Source organism: Salmo salar, chromosome ssa01, assembly GCF_905237065.1.
Source record: "Salmo salar chromosome ssa01, Ssal_v3.1, whole genome shotgun sequence".
NCBI lineage: Eukaryota > Metazoa > Chordata > Actinopteri > Salmoniformes > Salmonidae > Salmo > Salmo salar.
In genome coordinates, this window is record NC_059442.1 from 138,923,600 (window position 1) to 138,946,205 (window position 22,606).

General features: G+C 45.5%; 1 protein-coding gene across 4 annotated transcripts in view; it reads right to left on the reverse strand.

Annotated features, from left to right (window-relative positions):
- Window positions 1–22,606, reverse strand: part of nup214 (nucleoporin 214) — a 76,854-nt gene that overhangs the window by 25,995 nt on the left and 28,253 nt on the right. For all 4 annotated transcript variants that reach the window (XM_014133089.2, XM_014133105.2, XM_014133096.2 and 1 more), the window contains exons 17-31: window positions 22,436–22,594; window positions 22,158–22,261; window positions 21,864–22,055; window positions 21,578–21,663; window positions 21,403–21,486; window positions 21,009–21,296; window positions 20,612–20,779; window positions 19,795–19,903; window positions 14,741–14,819; window positions 13,811–13,883; window positions 13,443–13,542; window positions 13,065–13,114; window positions 11,373–12,917; window positions 1,573–1,640; window positions 1,169–1,346 (exon numbers count right to left, since the gene is read on the reverse strand). In XM_014133089.2, the coding sequence (XP_013988564.1) occupies window positions 1,169–1,346; window positions 1,573–1,640; window positions 11,373–12,917; window positions 13,065–13,114; window positions 13,443–13,542; window positions 13,811–13,883; window positions 14,741–14,819; window positions 19,795–19,903; window positions 20,612–20,779; window positions 21,009–21,296; window positions 21,403–21,486; window positions 21,578–21,663; window positions 21,864–22,055; window positions 22,158–22,261; window positions 22,436–22,594 (3,283 nt within the window). The remainder of the gene's footprint in view (window positions 1–1,168; window positions 1,347–1,572; window positions 1,641–11,372; window positions 12,918–13,064; window positions 13,115–13,442; window positions 13,543–13,810; window positions 13,884–14,740; window positions 14,820–19,794; window positions 19,904–20,611; window positions 20,780–21,008; window positions 21,297–21,402; window positions 21,487–21,577; window positions 21,664–21,863; window positions 22,056–22,157; window positions 22,262–22,435; window positions 22,595–22,606) is intronic.

The window sequence follows — 22,606 nt, forward strand, 5'->3', positions numbered from 1 at the left end:
GACATTGGGACGGACACTTGATGTATTACGCAGCATGGCACAATGCCTACTGTCCGTTAAGAGCTACTCAAGGAAAATACTAATTTGCAGTGCTCTTCCCAAAGGTGAGTGTCGAAGAACTAATGGAATTTAGGAATTTGACTAAAAGCTAAAATGGTCTACATGCATGTCATGCAGCGCACTGAGAAAATAAACATGGGTGAAGACATGGGTGAAACAATGTGGGTTGGGATATATGTTCAGGCAAAATGTCCTAGAAGGCAATACGTGAGTGCCAGAGAATGACATTTCTCATAAGAATCAAAGCTTTGGGCATGCAAGGGATATACTATCCTATCAAATAGTCCCTTTGAAATGGGTCATACATATTCAGATAGCCATAATCAGAATTTCAATTTGGAACAAAAGAGGGCATAGTAGAATAGTATGGGGGTGGCTCAAATGCATATCAAGGTGGATATTTCTACTCATCTAGCCTACATGTATAGTACCACTGTGATCATCTAGCCTACATGTATAGTACCACTGTGATATATAGCTTGAAGGAAAAATAGACTCATGTTTTCATTAACACTGTTTAACGGAAATTAATCACGTACCACCACAAGGTCGGGAAAATATGAACATATTTGCATGAATCTACAGAACAAACATGGATGATTAGATGCTGTTTGTGTGCATTAGAATAAGAAAACATGCATATAGAAGCCTATTTGCTATGTAAAACTATGCCAGTCAGTCTGTTGAGCAGTAACATGACCAGGAGCTATAGAGGATGGTGCAGACTCCTGTTGTGTCACAGATAGGACAACACATACGCTGTCAGTGCCTCCGGCATCAACAGGTTAAATCACTGCTCTATGTGAGACTGTGTTCATAAACAAAATTGATTATATTGGCTCCTTCCCTACATTTACATGAAAATATTTACCTTGATAATATTTGTGCTCTTATCAAAACTCTGGTGATTCTCATTGTATTGCTTGCTGGTATGAAACGGAGCGGCAATAAAAGTGTGTATATCAGTCGACTTTATCCTGTGCAAGGGGGTTGGTCAATCAAAGGGTCTCTTGCTAATGATAACGGTCCTAAAATTGCACAGGAAGTTTAATTATAAAATGAGTCATCCTTTCTGCTACAACTTCTCCACCCCTATGGGTCCTCTCACCTGTCTGGTTGGGCTGACTGAAGCCCCCGGAGGCGGCGGTCGTGCCGAAGGGGTTCTTGTTGGCGGCGTCCTCACTGGGTTTCCCCCCCAGGCCACTGAAGAAGCCTCCCCCTGCCTGCTGGGAGCCTGCTACCGTGGCAGAGCTAGAACCAAACAGACCCCCACCACTGGATGGTTGCTGCAGGGGAGAAGGGAGGGGGGCACAGCCACAAGGTCATAATTGGTTATACAGTAGTTAGTGCATGGGCCTCTCAGCTGATGCAATAATACATCTACCGTGTATGTGAGTGGTGTGGTGTGTTCGCATTTGAAGAGGGACATTTGGGGGTCTTTTACTGAAGTGTTACATATCAAATGGTAGGAAGGTTTTATATTTTGCACACACAGTAATATGTGAATGTTACCTGTCCAAAGACACTCCCACCACTGGGCTGTTGACCAAACACTGAGGTAGTGGAGGAGCTTCCGAAAGCTGGGAGCGAAGAAGACAGAAAATAAAAATTAGATATACACTGAGTGAACAAAACATTAGAAACACCTTCCTAATATTGAGTTGCATCCTCTTTTGCCCTCAGAACAGCCTCAATTAGTCGAGGCATGGACTCTACAAGGTGCTGAAATTGCTCCACAGGGATGCTGGCCCATGTTGACTCCAATGCTTCACACGGTTGTGTCAAGTTTGCTGGATGTCCTTTGGGTGTTGGACAATTCTTGATAAACATGGGAAACTGTTGATTGTGAAAAACCCAGAAGCTTTGCAGTTCTTGACACACTCAAACCGGTGTGCCTGGTACCTAGTACCATACGCCGTTCAAAGACATTTAAATATTTTGTCTTACCCATTTACCCTCAATGGCACACATACAGAATCCATGTCTCAAGGTTTAAAAATCCTTCTTTAACCGGTCTCCTTCTCTTCATCTACACTGATTTGAAGTGGATTTAACATGTGACATCAATGAGGGATCATAGCTTTCACCTGATCAGTCCGTGATGGAAAGTGTTCCTAATGTGTTGTACTCTGTGTGTATTTTGCAGGCTATGCACTTCAATAAATCCATGCACAACATCACAAATTATGCTTGGGATGTGCAGTCTTAAGGTTAGCGATGATGACAGTGGTAGGAAGTAAGAAATGTGGGTGTGTGTACACTGTTAGTGCAGTCATTTTATGGCTGGTCTCGTTCCAGTAGCATTAGACTAAGGCGACAGAGAACCCTTTTCCTCACAGGTTATCGATGACTGAGGGGGATAGACGATGGAGCAGAAAGAGACAAATCCCCACCCTCTCCACTAGGATTGAACATTTTGGGGAATATTCAGAGGTGGAAACTTTCCGTGGGAATTAACGGGAATATATGGGAATGAACGGAAATATATGCAAATTAATATTTATACCATTTAAATGTAGATGTTTTTTTGCATTGGATATATTTACCCTATCATATGGAGACAGAAACATAAACCTTTTACCTTATCATAAGCAGACAATTGCAAATGATTAAATCCTTCCAATAGAAATAAAAAAAAATATTTAGTTACGAATTGAACTTTAATTTAAATGAGTCGACTCTCCACATTGGATGATTTCACTGAACAACAAAAGGGAATATTGAATGATCCATCGCATCTCCCAAAAACATTTTCAACATACATCTGTAAAATTATAGTCTACAAACTAAAGCTTTGGTTGTCTTCCTCTCAGGCTTCCATGTCTTCTCCCTGGACCTCCTCAATGTCCACCTTTTGAACATCAGACTCTGAAGCCTCATCTTCACTGTCACTTTCCAACCTTGTTGAGGATGGCTCGTTGTCGGGCTCAAAAAGCCTCAAATTTGCCCGGATGGCCAGGTCAGCCTATTGCGTGCTTTGGTGTGTGTGTTCCCAAACAAGGACCAGTTGCACTCTGAGGCGGCTGATGTTGGTGGGATTTGGAGGATGATGGAGGCAACAGGGGAAAGAACCTCAGATGCAAAGTCCCTTCCACCAGGTGGCTGATGAGATATGTTGGCACAACTGCCATATTGCATCTCCATCCCAAAGCCCTTGCTTGGAAGTGTACTTCGCCAGACTGCCAAGAACCTTGCCCTCATCCAGGCCAATGAGGCAAGACACGGTAGTGATGACACCACAGGCCTTGTTGATCTCTGCACCAGACAGGATGTTCTTGCCAGCATACTTGGGGTCCAACATGTACGGTGCGGCGTGTATGGGCCTCAAACAGAAGTCTGAAAGACTTTTGATGTATTTCAGAACTGCAGTTTCCTCTTCTTGGAGCAACAGTGAAGTGGGCAGGGCAGTACGGGTTTCTTCTCTTAAATCTGCAAGCAGAATCTGAACATCAGACAGGATGGCATTGTCTCCCTCAATCCGTGCAATGGCTACTGCTATAGGTTTCAGACTGCTTACCACTCTCTCCCAAAACACATCATCCAGGAGGATCCTCTAGATGGGGCTGTCCATATCGGCAGACAGTGATATGGCCATTTCTTGGAGAGACTCCTTCCCCTCCAGGAGACTGTCATACATGACAACACCACCCCGACGGGTATTGCTGGGCAGCTTCAATGGGGTGCTCTTATTCTTCTCACTTTGCTTGGTGAGGTAGATTGCTGCTATAACTTGATGAACCTTCACATACCTAACCATTTCCTTTGCCCTCTTGTAGAGTGTATCCATTATTTTAAGTTCCATGATGTCCTTGAGGAGCAGATTCAATGCATGAGCAGCACAGCCAATGGGTGTGATGTGAGGGTAGGAATCCTCCACTTTAGACCAAGCAGCCTTCATGTTCGCAGCATTGTCTGTTACCAGTGCAAATACCTTCTGTGGTCCAAGGTCATTGATGACTGCCTTCAGCTCATCTGCAATGTAGAGACGGTGTGTCTGTTGTCCCTTGTGTCTGTGCTCTTGTAGAATACTGGTTGAGGGGTGGAGATTATGTAGTGAATTAGTCCTTGCCCACGAACATTCGACCACCCATCACAGATGATTGCAATACAGTCTGCTTTCTCTATGATTTTCTTGACCGTCACTTGAACTCTGCAGAGGTTGCTTGTTGTGAGCGCTGAGGGAACTTTATGCACTTGGCCAGATGATTCTGCATCTTTGTTGCGTTCTTCACATATGATTTGGCACAGTATTTGCAAATGTACACAGCTTTTCCTTCTACATTAGCTGCAGTGAAATGTCTCCACACATCAGATAGTGCCCGTGGCATTTTCCTGTAAAGATTAGAAAAAAATAAAATAAAACAATTAAAAACAATTTCATGTACAGATAAATAATTAAGCAGTTAAATTAAACAATTCCTTAGTAAGATAAATGTTTTAAAATGAAACATGTATGGAAACAGGTGAATTAACACTCCTCAGTTAGCAGGCTCAAGCAAGCTAAAACCCACATGGTAGCAAAAACTAACTAGCAGATATTGTTAAGTTAAAAATTATTTAAACAGACTTTGTTGTAGGCTACTATTTACTAGTTAACAAAAAATCATGTATGTCATCATAAAAAATATTCACCCCACCCAGTATTGTAATCAAAACTTACCAGAAAGCACGTAGTCCTTGGCTCAGACAGTGTGGGCTCAAAAGCATCTCATTAGCGTGCAAGATCTTGAGAATCAGCTGTACATGTGATGGAAGAGTGCACTGTGCATGCAGAGGGTTGCAATTCCATTGAATTCTGGAGATGGTTTAACCAAAATATGCCACAAGACCTAGAATTGCTTTATGTGTATCCCACAAAAAAAGGTTCACTGTTATAAGCTAACTTTTTGATGAATTTAAGTAAAAATTCCAGAAACTTACCGGAAAGTTTCCGACCCTTTGCAACCCTACTCTCTACTTATATTTCTGACACAATGCCCCTGGGTACACTGGAAATGTATGAAGTGTGATCAGCCTTCTGACAAACTCTAGATAGATGGAACCTTTGTGTGTGCGGCAAAGTGTGTGCTGTGTGTGAGAAATGGGGACAGCCCTACAAATGAATGCTGTGACTGCCTTTAGTCTGGGCCTGGGAACTTGGCAATGGAACTCACCCATCTCTGAAATTACAAAACTAATTCAAGACACCCACCCACCACATTGTGTGTGGCTCGAATTAGTCCATTGGTGGTGTTTTTTTTTAACAGGCAGAGGCGTAAAATAAATGCTTCCGACTCTGTATACACATTTTCTAAAAAGTAACACTCATTGTCAATGGGGCATTAACAGTTTATGAATGAGCGTTCATAGGCACAGTTTGAAAAACGTGCTCCAAAATAAAACCGTAACAGTCCGTTGGCAAGTTCACATACTGTATCTACACTGACAATATGCTGACTGAAATAACTGACCAGCCATGAAGGGGACAGACATAATTCATGGGAATGAAGAACACACATCCAGACTCAATAGGAATTTTAGGGCCATTTACAGTGTGACATGTTGCTGTACTGGCGTGGCTAGTAGGCTATTGTAGATCGAACACAAGCCTGCTGTCACCTCAGGCCCACACAAAGACATTTAGAAACAAACAGACTATGACCCTGGCTATTAACACTCGCTGAGTGATATCTAAGGGTCTCTCTACATAATGAATTCATAAAAATCACCCCTTGGGATACACTGCAAAGTATCTCTGATTTCCTCAAAACGGAGCATTCTTATTGGACAAGTTCAGGTGGTTAAGCCTACTCCTCTGTTTCAAGACAGATTCCACAGTCCGGTCTTCGGCTATGTCTTACTCAATCAAGCTCTGTTAAGTGTGACAGGGACCAGGCCTGCTCTGATGCAGGGTAATGTAATTCATGTTGAACATTCTATAGGCTCTGCAGCGCAGACTAATGACCATCTGACCCAGGGCTGCTCTCCTCACTGCATCGATTACCTTGCTTAAACCGTCAAAACTGACAAAGGCACTGACAGTGGTGCACAGACATGCGAACCAGTGAGCACACACACCTTGGTTCAATTAACCCCCATTGCAACCTCCTCCTTTACAGATAAATAGGAACATATTTTCTCTTCTCCTCATGACTTTCAGACCGTGTGACCCTGCTTCCTCCAAACAATATCAACATAATGCATGCGTCAGGCACAACTTCCTCTAGGTAGATCTGATTATGTCCAGTTAGCCGGAACAATTATGGGGGATTAAATGTTAAGAGCTTTGTATAGATAAAAGGAAAAAGTAATCACATCATGGAATGTAAGCCTCTCTCTACTATTTGCAATGTAGGCCTATGGCCAGACAGATACACCGACACTGTGGTAAAACAGAATTAACCTATCTGGTTGGGAACACTTAGCCCTAGGACAGACACAGTGAACTTGGTCCTGTAACTGCGGAGTTGTACCACATAGAGATCAGCTGTCTCTCCCTGCGGCCAACCCAGCCAGTTGGCACGAGGGAGAATTCAGAGAATCCCTGGGAATGGGGAAACTCTCTCAGCCCAACACCCCGATTTTCTCACCCACTGCCACTCCTTAGCCTACACCACCGACAACATTCACAGTTCACACCCTCTCCTTTTACCCACCCAACAGTCTCCAACCCAAAGCCACCCCACATATCCCATCACTCCCACCCCCTCTATCTGACTGACTCCAGTAACCAAGAGAGGCCAGCCAGCTGCTGGGCTGTCTGGGACACACTAACCTCTGACCTGGGTTACTTTCCCTAGCAGTCAAACCCACACTTTGACAGCCCACTTCTGCTTAATTAAAAAGGTTCAGTATATAATCTCTTCAAAACACATTACAAGGGCTTGGTTTATTTCATCATCATTATGGGACTTGGTTAGTGGTAGTGTAATTTTTTTTATTTTAAGGGGTGGATCAGCTTAATATTGCAGAAAGATTGTTGCTTCCATCAATGTAATTGTCTGCATCATTTCCAATCCCCCATATATTTTTTTGGTAAATATATATAAATCCATGTACATACGCATATCTATCTATCTATCTATATATATATATACCTATATAGATATACATACTTGTTTTAGAATATACCTTTATTATAATGCTTAGGCTTCTACCTTCAGGTTATACATCTTATACACATTTTACAGACACAATCTATTTTACAATATTTATATTTTGTTTGTTTTGAGTCCTTCCTCTATTTCTGATGTCCATCCAGTTAGATTTCTATTTGTAACTGTGCTATTTCACAAAATCCCTGAACCTATATACATTTTACAGACCCCGTATGTTTGACATTGGTTATCTTGTTATTAGTCCCACCCTTCAGCTCCATTCAACCCCTCCCATCTATCTCTTAACACCATCCATTTTGGATTTCTATTTGCCATATATTTTTCAACTGTGCTGTGATGCTTCACAAAAGTACTGAACCTTCCTATTCTCATAGCTTCTACAGATTGTAAATAAAAAATAAACAATTTTGCTAAAATAATTATTATATTATTGATTGATTGACTGACTATGGCTTTTCAAATCACCCAGTATTGCTATCTGCAGCGTTATTTCTAGGCAAATGTTGCAATTCTTCAGCCATTCCTGGACCTGTGACCAAAAATGAGCTACATATGGACAGTACCAAAATAAATGATCTAATGACTGCCTCCTCACAGCAAAATCTGCAGAGCTGGGAAGATTGTATCTCCCATAAATATAACATTCTATTGGCTGCAAGAATTTTGTATAGTAATTTAAATAGAAAAATTTGAAGTTTTGAATCCGGCGTTGTTTTGCCCCTCAATTCATAAAACATGTGCCATGGAATGTGTACATCGAACAAACTTACCCCTATATGTACAGCTCGGGAATCAGCTAACCGCCAACCCGACCCTTACCACATCTGCACCAGGTGAAACAAAAAACTGACCCTAGATCTGTGTTTAGTTCCAACTTCCTCCAACATAGTAGTTTACAGAGTCCCTATTTGTATTTATTTTGGATCCCCTCTTCCTGGGGTCCAGCAAAATTGAGGTAGTTATATACAATAAAACACCATTATATTTCTCAACACATGAAGTGTGTGCCACTACTCTACTACTACATATCCACAACACAAAATCCACGTGTACGTGTGTGTACAGTGCCTATGTTATCATGTGTGTGTCTGTACCTGTTATCATGGAAGGATATTGACCTCATCCCTTCAGTAGAGGATGCCTGGTTATTCTTTAAAAATGCCTTCCTCACCATCTTAAATAAGTATGTCCCATTCAAGAAATGTAGAACCAGGAACAGATATAGCCCTTTGTTCTCTCCAGACCCGACTGCCCTTAACCAGCATAAAAACATCCTGTGGCGTTCTGCATTAGCATCGAACAGCCCCCGTGATATGCAACTTTTCAGAGAAGTTAGAAACCAATATACACAGGCAGTTAGAAAAGCCAAGGCTAGCTTTTTCAAGCAGAAACTTACTTCCTGCAACACAAACTCAAAAAAGTTCTGGGACACTGTAAAGTCCTTGGAGAATAAGAGCACCTCCTCCCAGCTGCCCACTGCACTGAGGATAGGAAACTCTGTCACCACCGACAAATCCACTATAATTGAGAATTTCAATAAGCATTTCTCTACGGCTGGCCATGTTTTCCACCTGGCTACCCCTACCCCGGTCAACAGCACTGCACCCCCCCACAGCAACTCGCCCAAGCCTTCCCCATGTCTCCTTCTCCCAAATCCAGTCAGCTGATGTTCTGAAAGAGCTGCAAAATCTGGACCCCTACAAATCAGCCGGGCTAGACAATCTGGACCCTTTCTTTCTAAAATTATCTGCCGAAATTGTTGCAACCCCTATTACTAGCCTGTTCAACCTCTCGTGTCGTCCGAGATTCCCAAAGATCGGAAAGCAGCTGCGGTCATCCCCCTCTTCAAAGGGGGTGACACTCTTGACCCAAACTGCTACAGACCTATATCTATCCTACCCTGCCTTTCTAAAGTCTTCAAAAGCCAAGTCAACAAACAGATTGCCGACCATTTTGAATCCCACCGCACCTTCTCCGCTATGCAATCTGGTTTCAGACCTGGTCACGGGTGCACCTCAGCCACGCTCAAGGTCCTAAACGATATCTTAACCACCATTGATAAGAAACAATACTGTGCAGCCATATTCATTGACCTGGCCAAGGCTTTCGACTCTGTCAATCACCACATCCTCATCGGCAGACTCAATAGCCTTGGTTTCTCAAATGATTGCCTCGCCTGGTTCACCAACTACTTCTCTGATAGAGTTCAATGTGTCAAATCGGAGGGCCTGTTGTCCGGGCCTCTGGCAGTCTCTATGGGGGTGCCACAGGGTTCAATTCTTGGGCTGACTCTTTTCTCTGTATACATCAATGATGTCGCTCTTGCTGCTGGTGAGTCTCTGATCCACCTCTACGCAGACGACACCATTCGGTATACTTCTGGCCCTTCTTTGGACACTGTGTTAACTAACCTCCAGACGAGCTTCAATGCCATACAACTCTCCTTCCGTGGCCTCCAACTGCTCTTAAATACAAGTAAAACTAAATGCATGCTCTTCAACTGATCGCTGCCTGCACCTGCCCGCCCGTCCAGCATCACTACTCTGGACGGTTCTGACTTAGAATATGTGGACAACTACAAATACCTAAGTGTCTGGTTAGACTGTAAACTCTCCTTCCAGACTCACATCAAACATCTCCAATCCAAAGTTAAATCTAGAATTGGCTTCCTATTTCGCAACAAAGCATCTTTCACTCATGCTGCCAAACATACCCTCGTAAAACTGACCATCCTACCGATCCTCGACGATGTCATTTACAAAATAGCATCCAATACCATACTCAATAAATTGGATGCAGTCTATCACAGTGCCATCCGTTTTGTCACCAAAGCCCCATATACTACCCACCACTGTGACCTGTACGCTCTCGTTGGCTGGCCCTCGCTTCATACTCGTCGCCAAACCCACTGGCTCCAGGTCATCTACAAGACCCTGCTAGGTAAAGTTCCCCCTTATCTCAGCTCGCTGGTCACCATAGCAGCACCCACCTGTAGCACTCGCTCCAGCAGGTATATCTCTCTGGTCACCCCCAAAGCCAATTCCTCCTTCGGCCGCCTCTCCTTCCAGTTCTCTGCTGCCAATGACTGGCACGAACTACAAAAATCTCTAAAACTGGAAACACTTATCTCCCTCACTAGCTTTAAGCACCAGCTGTCAGAGCAGCTCACAGATCACTGCACCTGTACATAGCCCATCTATAATTTAGGCCAAACAACTACCTATTCCCCTACTGTATTTATTTATTTATTTTGCTCCTTTGCACCCCAGTATTTCTATTTCTACTTTGCACTTTCTTCCACTGCAAATCTACTATTCCAGTGTTTTACTTGCTATATTGTATTTACTTCGCCACCATGGCCTTTTTTGCTTTTACCTCCCTTATCTCACCTCATTTGCTCACTTTGTATATAGACTTATTTTTCTACTATATTATTGACTGTATGTTTGTTTTACGCCATGTGTAACTCTGTGTTGTTGTATGCGTCAAACTGCTTTGCTTTATCTGGGCCAGGTCGCAATTGTAAATGACAACTTGTTCTCAGCTTGTCTACCTGGTTAAATAAAATAAATAAAATCATGTGTGTCTGTACCTATGACCCATGGACATACGGAGAAGTATGGCCTGCCAGAACCAGCAGATCCTAACAGGCCCAGATGGATGGACTGGACGAGGCTGTATCAGAGAGTAAAGGGCTCCTCTCCTAGCTGCATTATCCGAATGGCCGTGATAAACGCCTTTCCTAATGATGCTGTTCAGTCCCACAGACGGAAAACAACATTCATTTAAACACTTTGGCAGCAGCTCTGACTGTCAAGGATGCCCCATTGCTTATTTCCCTACCTATGTTTGTATAGGTGAACATACCATTGCTAAAATTATAGTAGTCCTAAATATGGAATTTGGAGAGTATTTGTCAAAATCAACTAGAATCTGGTAATCCAATCCTGAAGCATTAGGTATTGTCTGATCCCTAAACAGATTTTACATCCAGTCTAGAAGAGATAGAATGGCAGCTTGAGATGTCATCTGTGTAAATACTAGACTGGCTTAAAACAACCTCATACAGTGTCATGGTGACCATGTTCCAATAAGACGCTGGACCTGAGCTGTCTGCCACTTAGAAAATACACTATATTGGTGATGAATTCTAGGATGGAACAAGTATTAGTGCCTTTTCACACACACGTGTTACACACACACAAACACACTCACCTGCAGCCTGTCCAAAGCTGAAACCAGTGGAGGATGTAGTGGTGGTGTTGCTTCCAAACACAGAGCCTTGTCCAAACCCGGCACTCTGCTGCCCGAAGGCCGGGGTGGCGCTCGGCTGCCCGAACAGGCCTGTGCCTGTACTGCTGGCCGTACTGGCGCTGGGGGTGCCAAAGGAAAAGCCGCTTGCATTGCTGACACTGAGGGCTCCAAACAAACCACCTCCACTAGCAGCGGTACTGGCAACTGCAGCAGGGGAGGCCGCTGCGGGCTGTCCAAATCCGGGGTTGGCCCCAAATGCAGACTGGCCAAAACCAAAGCCACCGGCTACATTAGCAGCAGGCTGGCCAAACCCGCCTACTGTCTGTCCGAATACGGGCTTCCCGAAGCCAGCTGCTGCGCCTGTAGCAGGGGGAGCACCGAAGCCGGTGGAACCAAAGCCGCCGGCAGCCGCTGAGGCTGGAGCGGGCTGCCCAAATACGGAGTTGGAGTTGGTAGGGGTGGTGGAGGCGGGGGCTGCAGTGTTGATGACCGGGGTGAGACTGGTGACGGCTATAGTTGTGCTAACTGCGATGACGGCCGGTGGCTGGGTGAAGATGGAGACAGGTTTGTCCGAGCTGGGGGCCGGGTAGGCTAGTGGTGGGGCCACCGGGGTGGGGGTGATTGCGGGTGGTGAGGCCTCAGGGGCAGGCGTGGACTCATTGACAGGCTCTGGGCTGGTGTTTGGGGCTGCCTGGGCTGGTGGGGTGATGGAGGCAGGGGGGAAAGAGGTGGTCGAGGCGGTGGGGGGAGCTGGGGGCGTTGGGGCTTTTTCAGGGATGGTAGGGGTGGGGGTGACTGAGGACTCTGGCGAGGTAGTAACCTCAGGCTCAGCGATAGGGGGGCTGACGGAGGGGCTGGGCTGTGAGGAAGCAGGCTCTAGGGGTGGAGTGGGGTCTGCCGGGGGGGTGGGGGTTTTGGGGTGCTCCTTCTCCAGGGTGGTTGAGGGGGAAGAGAGGGGTGCCGCTAGGAGGCTGCTGAAGGAGGTGGCTGCTGACGTGGAGAACACAGGCTTAGTGACAGACAGGGCGGCTGGTTCGGGAGGCTTAAATGCAGCCTTGGATAAGTCTGTCAAGGTAGAATCCGCCTCACCAAATGCAGCCTCGGCTAGCTTCCCTTGCTGGAGGGCCGACCCAAAACTAAACTGGGCTGCCCCCGTGCCTAACCCTAGCGCCCCTCCGTTGTCCGGCTGCCCAAAGCTAAACGTGGCCGCTGAGGGCTTCTCTTCGTCCCCTTGGCCCACACGTAGACCTGAGAAACTCCCCAGGGTCTCTCCTCCTACCACCTTGGGGGCCTGGGGCTCCACTCTGAGGGTGGGGGTGATGGAGGTGGGCCTCACAGGCTCGCCTGACATGCTGGAAAGAGGGGTGGGGGAGCCGTTGGCCCCCAGGGCGGGGGAGGTGGATTTGGGGGTGAAGGAGAAGGGTTCCTCCCCGGCAGAGGAGCCGAACATCATCTTTCCTGTGCCGCCGCCAGCGCTGCTGAAGGAGAATTTACTCACGTCCTTTACTGGGAAGAGAGATATGAACCGCAGATTTACAAACTAAGCCAGACAACTCTTTCATTGATATGGCATTCAACAAACTTAACACTGACTTTACTGCCTACTAAAACTGATGTGTGGCATATATGGCTGTGCATGAGCGAGAGAGGTACCTGGTGGAGCTCCTTGGGACACAGAGGAGAAACTGAAGCCCCCGGCAGACCTGTCCAAAAGCATCATATAGTATGAGAAAACACAGTCAGCCATTGGTCTATTTCTTTTATTCAACTTCCCTATTTCCCTGTGGCTCAGTTGGTAGAGCATGGTGTTTGCAACGCCAGCATGGTGTGTGCAACGCCAGGGTTGTGGGTTCGATTGCCACGGGGGTCCAGTACAAAAAAAATATTACAAATAAAAAAAATGTATGAAATGTATGCACTCACTACTGTAAGTCGCTCTGGATAAGAGCGTCTGCTAAATGACTAAAATGTAAAAAAAATTAAAATATAAAATATGAAGTGTCCCTCTGACCCCTGACCCCAGAGACTCACGCTGCGGTGAAGGAGAAGGCTTTGCTGCTCTGCTCCCCCAGTGATGGGGCTGAGCTGGAGGGGGGCAGGGAGACTGGGGCGTCAGCTTTAGGGGGTCCGCCTGGGAGAGAGGGAGAGGAGATGGCATTAAATTAAGCATGATAATTAGGTTCTAGTACACCTTTTTATACTAAGAGCTAATCAAATATGTAACGTACGGAATGTAATCAAATGGATGTAATGTATGAATGGTTCACTCAGATATTTTGTAGATTTCTAGTATATAAAAACCCTGGGAAAAATACATCAACTCTAGGTGGAAGGGACTTTCCAGCATGTTTTGATGGGATGAGCATCTAAAACATCTCATCTTTACAGTGTGTACTTACCAAACACAAAACCCTGGGGGGAAGCTGAGCAGACACTCTCAGCGGACACCTTCAGTATGCCTTGAGTAGAATTCTGACAAGAAAAACAACAGAAGGACAGTTTAAACGTCTCTCTTTGCCAAGGCTTCAAAAATAACCAGTAACAAAGTAAGAGGGTGAAAATAAGAAGGCGAAAAACACCCCCCAAAAATGAAAAATACATGTTATTTTAGAGAACCCAAAAATGTACTTTCATGTTTATCCTAAATCAAAGCAAAATGTAATTTAGTTAATCTCACTACTCAGACTTTGGATTCTGTTTATCACAAAACAGTGTTTTAGTGTTAACATATTCTGTGTTTTTTCTGTGAGTGTATCGGTGTGTAGGCTATGCGTCATGAGTGCTTGGGTCATCCCGTAAACTTGAACCTGGTTCGAAATGGGGTGTGATGTGTGTGAGAGTTCCCCTGTATGATTCAGTTCCCACCCAGTTGCCACTTGTATCACTCCACCGCTGGGACATGGGAGGAACCTGGGGCATTTCACAGCCCTGTGCACTCTAACCCATAACAACGCAGCCCAGCCGTCAGCCAACTACACTGGAACTCCAGGAACTACACAGAGTTGCTGAGTTCTTAGAGATGGGGTGTAGGAGAGATATTCAGCCACTGATAGCACACACATTAAACTCTTTGGTATTTATGAATAAACAATAACTTTCTATTGAATTTCCATTTGCCTCCGGTTGTAGCTGAATATCTCTTGCACATGTATTCAGTTGGTTCCGACTGCAAGTTGGTGACGTTTTACCTTGACTTGACTTTCTTAGAGCAGGGAGAAATGAGGCCTCTGGCTAGTAATACCCAGACAGCTGGCATAAAGGTATGGAGTGTGATGTAGTTCACAGGATTTGACAGCTGGGAGGATGCCATATGGGCTGCTGATACTCACTCGTTTGGCCTGGTTGGTGTTGGCCACTGTAGCCAAAACTTGCTGAACAACCTGACCGACCGGGGCTGGGACTGAGGAGCTGAGAGAGGGAGAAAGAGGAAATAAAAACAACCGTGCACAACGAGCTGGATTCAAAGCATACATCACATTTGAAATACAGCCTAATTTCTCATCTCCTCCACTCCATTTCATCAGGAATTGCTTTCCGAAAGTTAACGAATGCAAGTCAGTGAGGAGACATGCACATACTTACAACTGAGGTGTGATTGCCATTCACGCCACAAGTGATTAATTGGGGTGTGTGAGTGTGTGTGTGTGTGTGTGTGTGTGTCAGCGCTTTGCATCAGCCTATAATTTACTGGCCCATCTGCAAACACTCTGCATAACCCAAGGATAGTCTCATCCCAGACAAAAGCCAAGGCCATGTACGATACCTACAGTAGTGAATAGAATACAGAAGACAAAAGCCATAGAACAATAGGCCTGCACTGCCTTACTAATTATTCTTCAACATCAACCACTGCCACGGACAGACTATTGACAACTGAACCAAAACCATACTGGCGTGGATGGACACAATACAGGCCCAGTGTTGTGTCTGAGGGACTGACTGGCTGGGGAATGCATCTCTAAAATAAGCCGCCTATCAGACTGTCTGGCTGTGGTGGACTCGTTATTGTGAGCAGGGCTAATTTGGAAAATGGCCCCAGGGAGAATCCTGCCAAAATATTCAACCGCATCACAATAGAGGAGCGAGGCCTAGCAGAGAGAGAGAGAGGACCATCAATTACATCCTCTCAGAGACACGGGGGGAGATGGGGGGGGCAGAGGGTTAGAGAATGAGCGAGGGTGAGATAGGGAGGCAAAGACATTGGGAGAGGGCAGAGAAGGAAAGAGAGCATGGCAGACAGTGACCGATCGGGAGAGAGGCATGGGAGAACTAAAGATGAAGAGGGAGGGATATAGAGGACAGAGAGGGAGCGGTTTGTGAAAGAGGTGATAAAAGAGAGGGAGATTGGGGCAGTGAGTGCCGTGGGGGATGGCAAGCCAGATATGCACTCAGATTGCTAGCCTATGCCGGCAGTGAATCAGATGCGACGGAGGCAGTGACCTGATAAAGCCGTCTAGCTGGAGTCTGTTTCTCTCGGCTGCGGCCCACATACACAAACCAGGGCTGATGGCTCTCGTCTCATGTGATGGACTCACCTCCAATAAGCTATGACTCCACATCAGAGAACTGCTGTACTAGGGACATCAACCTGACTAGGGACACAGTGGATCTTCTCTCTGGTGGAGAGGTGTGTGTTTGGTAAAGTGACTGTGTGTTTGGTAAAGTGACTGTGTGTTTCCTATGAGGTAGGTAGTGGTGACGAGTATGTATGTGTATAGATGCATAATATTTGGGTTAAGTGTGTGTTTAGTGGTTCTTTCATCTTTCAATGTGGGTGTCTGTCTGGTGGTTCTTGTTGTGTGTGTGTGTGTGTGTGTGTGTGTGTGTGTGTGTGTGGCTAGTTCTGGATGAGGGGGCACAGAGCAGGTGGCAGAGCTGGGGATGATTACTCCGCTCATCAGCAACTCTACTCACGGCCGTCTCAGTGCTGCATCAGTATGAGCACCGCATCACCACAGGGCCTTGGGCAGCCCGCATCGATCAATACGCACACGCACACACACACAAAAGGAATGTGCTTGTTGAAGAAATGGCCTAAGCACTAAACAAAAGAAGAAACAGGCACACTGAACAGGCCTGAGATAAGAGGTGATCAAAAAGCTAATGGGAAGCGCTACAGATCCTAGATCTTCCACTACAGATGTAAGCCGCTAAGGCCAGTGAGTTAGCAGACCGAGGAGGATGTGTAGCGTAAAGTAACGGCTGAACCTGTGACAGGTTTATTTAAACATTGATGAGTTTGAACTGTGAGGTACCAATGCTGTCATCTTGAGCCCCCACTTACTCAAGCATGCCCAAGTCAGGCCAAGAATGGCCACTAAAATCTCATTGACAACAGGGCCCCCTCCAGGGAGAAAGAGGTAGTGCAGGCTCTCCCCATCAGCCAGTACTGTGCAGGAACCAGAGTAGCCTACATAACACTAGTAGTAGTCAACAAACAGTGAAGCAAGCTATACATTTTAGAACTACTCAAACACCAGACACAACAGAGCTCCACACACTGCAGGAATTGGAAAGGTGTAAGCGAAATGGTTTTCAATTGGTTTTATTGGAACTTCCCCCATTTTGCTTAGACCCATCTTATTCTTTCAGATCTGCAAAGACGGGGGCTAGGAGTTGTTTTGGAACAGGGCCAAGTTCTCTTTGCTACAACATTTCCATAGTTACAAACATGTCCGTTTGGTGAGCGGAAGTGTGGACCTATCGCCTTGGGTCAGCAACACACACTGTCAATTATTCAGTGTCTCTCCATCAAAGTTGCATGGGCAGGCCTTACCCATGCATTAACTCTGAGAGATGGGAGAGAGCTCTGCTGTTGTCTGCTGTTTCCTAGGTACTAGAGGTCAAGCACAAGACACGTACGTACACGCGCGCGCGCGCACACGCACGCACGCACGCACGCACGCACGCACGCACGCACGCACGCACGCACTGTAACCTGGCACCAACAGACATTTACAAGCACTGCCATGTATCAGCCTAGGTTTACAACTTGGCCAGCTTTATCACTGCCAGGCAGGCTAGGCCAGGCACCAGTGACCACCCACTCCAGTGCAATGTTCCTGCTGCTAACACACTATAACTCTATCACACGGCCACTGAAGCCTAGAAATGTAAAGACCACCCACGGATAAAATGAAATGAATTAATTGAAGTAAATCTTAATAGGAAGGATGCTACAGCTGGCTATATGCTTTGAGGTGTTCTGCTCTGTTTAAGTCATGTTGTGTGTGTGTGTGTGTGCGCGTGTAAAAGGGCATTAGATGACAGATGTGACACGAAAGAGAGAGACAGGGAAAGAATGGGAGAGCCGAGGACAGAAAAGAGGAGTGAGAGAGAGAAGTTGTGTGAGAGAAAACCCTATACTGCTGCGGCTGTGTTTTCCCCCATACACCAAATCACATTCTCCGTCCGGATGTTGGCAGTTGGCATCTGGCTGGCAGCAGCAGTGCCTCTGATAATCTATACTGTCTCCCCAGTTCCACACCATGGCTGGGGCAGGACAACACTACTGCAGTGAAGACAGGACAGGCTGGGGATATGGGATTAGTAAATGGCTGTTCCTGCATATAACTCGTCTGAGAAGTAATCAGACCGGTTGCTATGGGTGACTATTAGCCATGGGTGATTTAATGTGATGCCATGGGAAAAATAAGGGACCAGGGTGAGACTAAGAGAGAAAGAGGATCTCCCTAGATAAGGACGATGGGTAAAGTGCATTTCACACTCAAATGTAAGACCAACAACTATTCAAAACTCTATTTGTAAGCAAGGAAGGTCCTCTGAATAAACTGACATTTGGTGCAGTCAAACAATTTCATTCCCAAATACCAGATATTATCTACAAAGAACAGAACGTGTGCGTTTATTTCTTATCTGCACTTAAGCATAAAATGAACTTTCCTTTTCCCCCAAGAACATTTATTCTAAAACCAGAAACTGCTGACGGTACCAATTAAAGGCCCCCTCTCCCTCCAGGCTGACTGTACTGTGACATTGGGGACGATGACATTTTCCCTCTGTCACTTTATGGGAACAGGAATACAGGGCTGTACCTGCTGCCAACATCTGTCCATCCTGGCGCCCCTTAGACACTCTGGTATTGACATGACATGCACAGCTGTCATCAACAGCCCTTTCATCACCAATGGCAGTGACTATTAAACTATTTAGTGCTACATAGTAAAATAGTTAACTAAATAGCTACCCGGACTATCTGCATTGACCGTTTTTTCCACTAACTCTTTACTCATCACATACACTGCTGTTACTGTTCATTATCTATCCTGTTGCCTAGTCACTTTATTCCCACCTACAGTATGTACATCTCTACCTCAATTACCTCGTACCACTGCACATCCACTCAGTGCTGGTACCTCGTGTATATAACCAAGTTATCGTTACTCATTGTGTTATATCATTTGTAAAATATTTCTCTGCATCGTTGGGAACCACTCACACTGTACACTGACGTAAAGTATGCAGCCCCACACACACACAACCACACAAATAGCATAGGCTAGTGCTGAAGTGGGCCCTCGTCCCTCAGGACGTAAACTCACCCACCCACACACACACACACACACACACACACACTTTATAACATGGTCCATTGCCCATGTGTGTGCCCATCCCCACACACACACACACACATGGCCCCTTCATGCAGCACCAGTCTAGTCCTGTCACTGTCTGTACAGCACACCCGCTCACCCTGTTCTTTCTATTGCCCTTATTTGTGTGTGTAGCTGTCTCTTTCTGCATCAGCGAGTCATTGTAAATGTGCCTCGCCAAGCTAAAATAGCGATAACCCCTCTCTCCCTCCATCCACCATAGAGTAATCTGGCACTCAGCGGAACCTCGTTTTAAAGCTTTGCCTATCAGAAGACCCTGCATGGTTCAAACTCAAATACAGTATATAGTGTACACCTTACACGTATTAGACTACAAAGAAAGACTTTGTATTTCCGTGACATTACTTTTTTTTTTAAACACACAGTCACTGTGTCAGACCCTGAGGGGCTCAGCACTGTCAGCAGACCTTAACACTGCAGCACACAGAAGTTTTTCAATTAGACAAACAAAAACAAGAAAGCTGCTGTGTACAGTAGTTATGTGGACTGTAGGTTATTTTTACAGTAATGGTTAGATTGGAATCAGCCAACTATTGTAACAATATTAGATAGGATCCACTCAGCCCGTTCCTAACGAAATGTATTCACTGTCTACAGATTTCTTATCTACATAATATTTTGTTTCATTTAATGTCCTTTCTACTTTTTGTGAATTGTAATCAGAAAAGGTGCCTAGCATTCTTGAGCGTAGGCCCAAGGTGACGCCCTGATGAAGAGGGATGGTAAAATTGATGATGATGATGGATTACCTGATCACAGTGGAGATAGGCGGTGGCGGTCCTTTGTCATTGAGCTCCTGTACGTTGACCACCTGGGGAACAGTCTTCAGGGTGGACTCTGTCAGAGAGCCACTGACTGCTGGTTGACCACAAAGAAGAAACGTCAATGACAATTTGTCATTAAAACTGACATTGGGACAACCAGACGCACATATTTTGTCACTTTTGTGTGTAAAAATTATCTAACCTTTTCATTCAATCACTTCAAATCATACCGGTCATGTTATTTTGGGTTACCAACAGACTGATGTACACTATATTCAGACGAATAGTCTCAATTGATTAAAACTTTAAAAGCACTGTTTAAATAATTGTATGTAATTATTTAATTTATTGATTAAACTATTGTCAACCATTATTCTTCATAGTAAAGTCATGAGGCTGTCAGTTCACCTATGATCCTGAGGTCTTTGTCTCCCCCTGGTGTCTGAGTATGAACATAGCATTGAGTTTTACTGTTCAAAGTGAACCGACAGTGAGCAGAATAGAAGCTCTACCGGTCTCTTAATCTGAGTGTCTTCAAACTGTTTTAAATGTAGTGAGATTAACAATGAAAGTTTCTTCCTAGCTTGTTCTTTTTTAAAACGAGTTATACTGTTAAGGTAACATAGCCTAACATGGTCACAACACAGAAACAGATCCCAAAGCCCATGTCCTTTGCAGAGCAGAAAGAAAAAAAATGTCCATAGATTTTATACTAGGTCTCAAGGCAACATTGTATGTTGTTACAGTGACAGAAAAACGGTCACAAATGCAATGTACTTCCCATTAATTGCAACCCGCCTACCTGGTTTCTGATTGGCCATTTGTCTGAGGAAAGCGGCTTTAGCAGCAGCCTGTTGGGCAGGAAGGGGGACGGGTGTGGCCTTCTCAGTAGGCGGGGCTCCGTGCTTCACCGTCTTAGTGGCTAGTGCCGTGCTGTCGGCACCTCCCATGTTGATCTTATTGGTTGGAACTAGAGAAGAATTTGATGACTTACTGTACTACAGAATAGCTCTCTTAAAACCATAGTACAGCACTTTGACATAAGGTTGTCTGTCCTCTCTGTGTCCTGATGGTTGATACTAGAGGGTAAAACATACAATATCAATGACATACTACTAAACAACAGCAAAGTTGTATTACCTGCTGTTCTCCAACCAACCTGGTTAAATAAAGGTCAAATAAGCTCAATAGTTTCCTACCTGGGCTCATGATGGGGCTGAGGCCCAGTCCTTGGCGCACCTTACTGAAGGGAGTGGACTGGATGGCCCCAAACCCCGGGGCTATGGAGGGGGTGCGTACCACCGTGGGGTGGCGGGGCATAGAGAGGGGGAGCATGGGGAGGGGGGCAGGCTCAGGCTCTGGTTCTTCCTCCGCAAAATAATGGGAGTAGTCTGGGTCCAGGGCCTGAGACAGGGAGGAGGTGGAGCTCACATCGTCCAGGTCCGCGTAGTATTTGGGAGAGAGGAAGGCCGAGCGGGACAGGTTGGCTGGGGGAAAGATAGAGGACATTCAGGAGGGGTAAATGCCACACGTTACTTATACTTCACTGCTCAGCACTGGTCACTGTGTTCTGTGTGTTGGTGTTGGGAATACCTGGAGCGGTGGAGCGGACTGGTGGTGTCTGCCTCTTGGAGAGAAAGTTACGCAGCTGAGACTGCTTCATCGGAGACATTTTGGCTGCAGAAATTGAAGGAGTCAAATTACATTTACATCTCTCAAGCACAACAGTTAACACAGTGAGACGTGTTGGAAAATGTAAGCATTTTGCCTGGAGATTTCGAAGTGGTCTTGGGAATGGTCTCCAGACTGGCTTTCAGGAGTGCATCCCTCAAACTCTCCAGCTCGTTGTCCAAACTAGTAAATACAGAGGGAATTCATAAGTGATCATTGATTTTTAACCACTATGCATAAAAATAAAATAAAAAAACACTACTTTGCAACACACATACCCCAGTGAAAAATTTGACATAAAAAAAAACTTACTGCCTCTGAACAGATCTTCATGCTACAATAAATCTGGCCATTGTATTTCAGGTATACACCCTTGTACATACCTCTGTTCGGTGGGGGTGGTAGCAGCAGGCTGGCTGGGGGCAGGAGTGCTCCAGGCTGCAGTCTTGTTGTAGAGCCGCAGGGCATGGAGGTCTTTGACCAGTGTGTCCAGCCTCTGCTTCTGCTGGTTGATGATGTCCAGGTTGTTGGCCAAGGCTGTGAATAGAGCCTCCCTCTCTGGGACAATCATGTGTCTGGAAGAGACAGAGGAGTACCACAGAGGAAACTGGTTAGAAAGGAAACATTCAATGACAATTGGAAATTGACATAGGAAGTGAAAGAGAATTCTCACTCACTTCTGTTTCTTCTTATTCTCCAGATGTTTCTCCCACTCCAGGTCCAACACGTCGTTCACATCCTCCACAGCAAACTTTACATACTGGTACAGCCTGCGAATCTCCTGGTTATGGGGAGAAAACCCCAAAAGAAATGACAGTCCAACAAAGTCTTCTACACAGTGAATTATTTTCAATAGTGTTAGGCTTTTACCATTTCTACCACATCCACCCTGAGGAATGATAGACGTTCGATATACACATCTAACCATTCATTCCGTATCTATCCAGAGGCTTACCTTGAGTTGGTCTTCACTGCGTGGGTCCAGTGGTTTCTTGTACAGCAGCTGCAGGTAGCCCCGGTGTCTGTTGAGCTCACTCTGGGCCTTTGCGTCCTCCGCCCCGGCAAAGCCCTCCAGCATGGTGGTCTTCAGAGTGCTGATGTCCCCGTGGAGAGACTGGGGAGAACA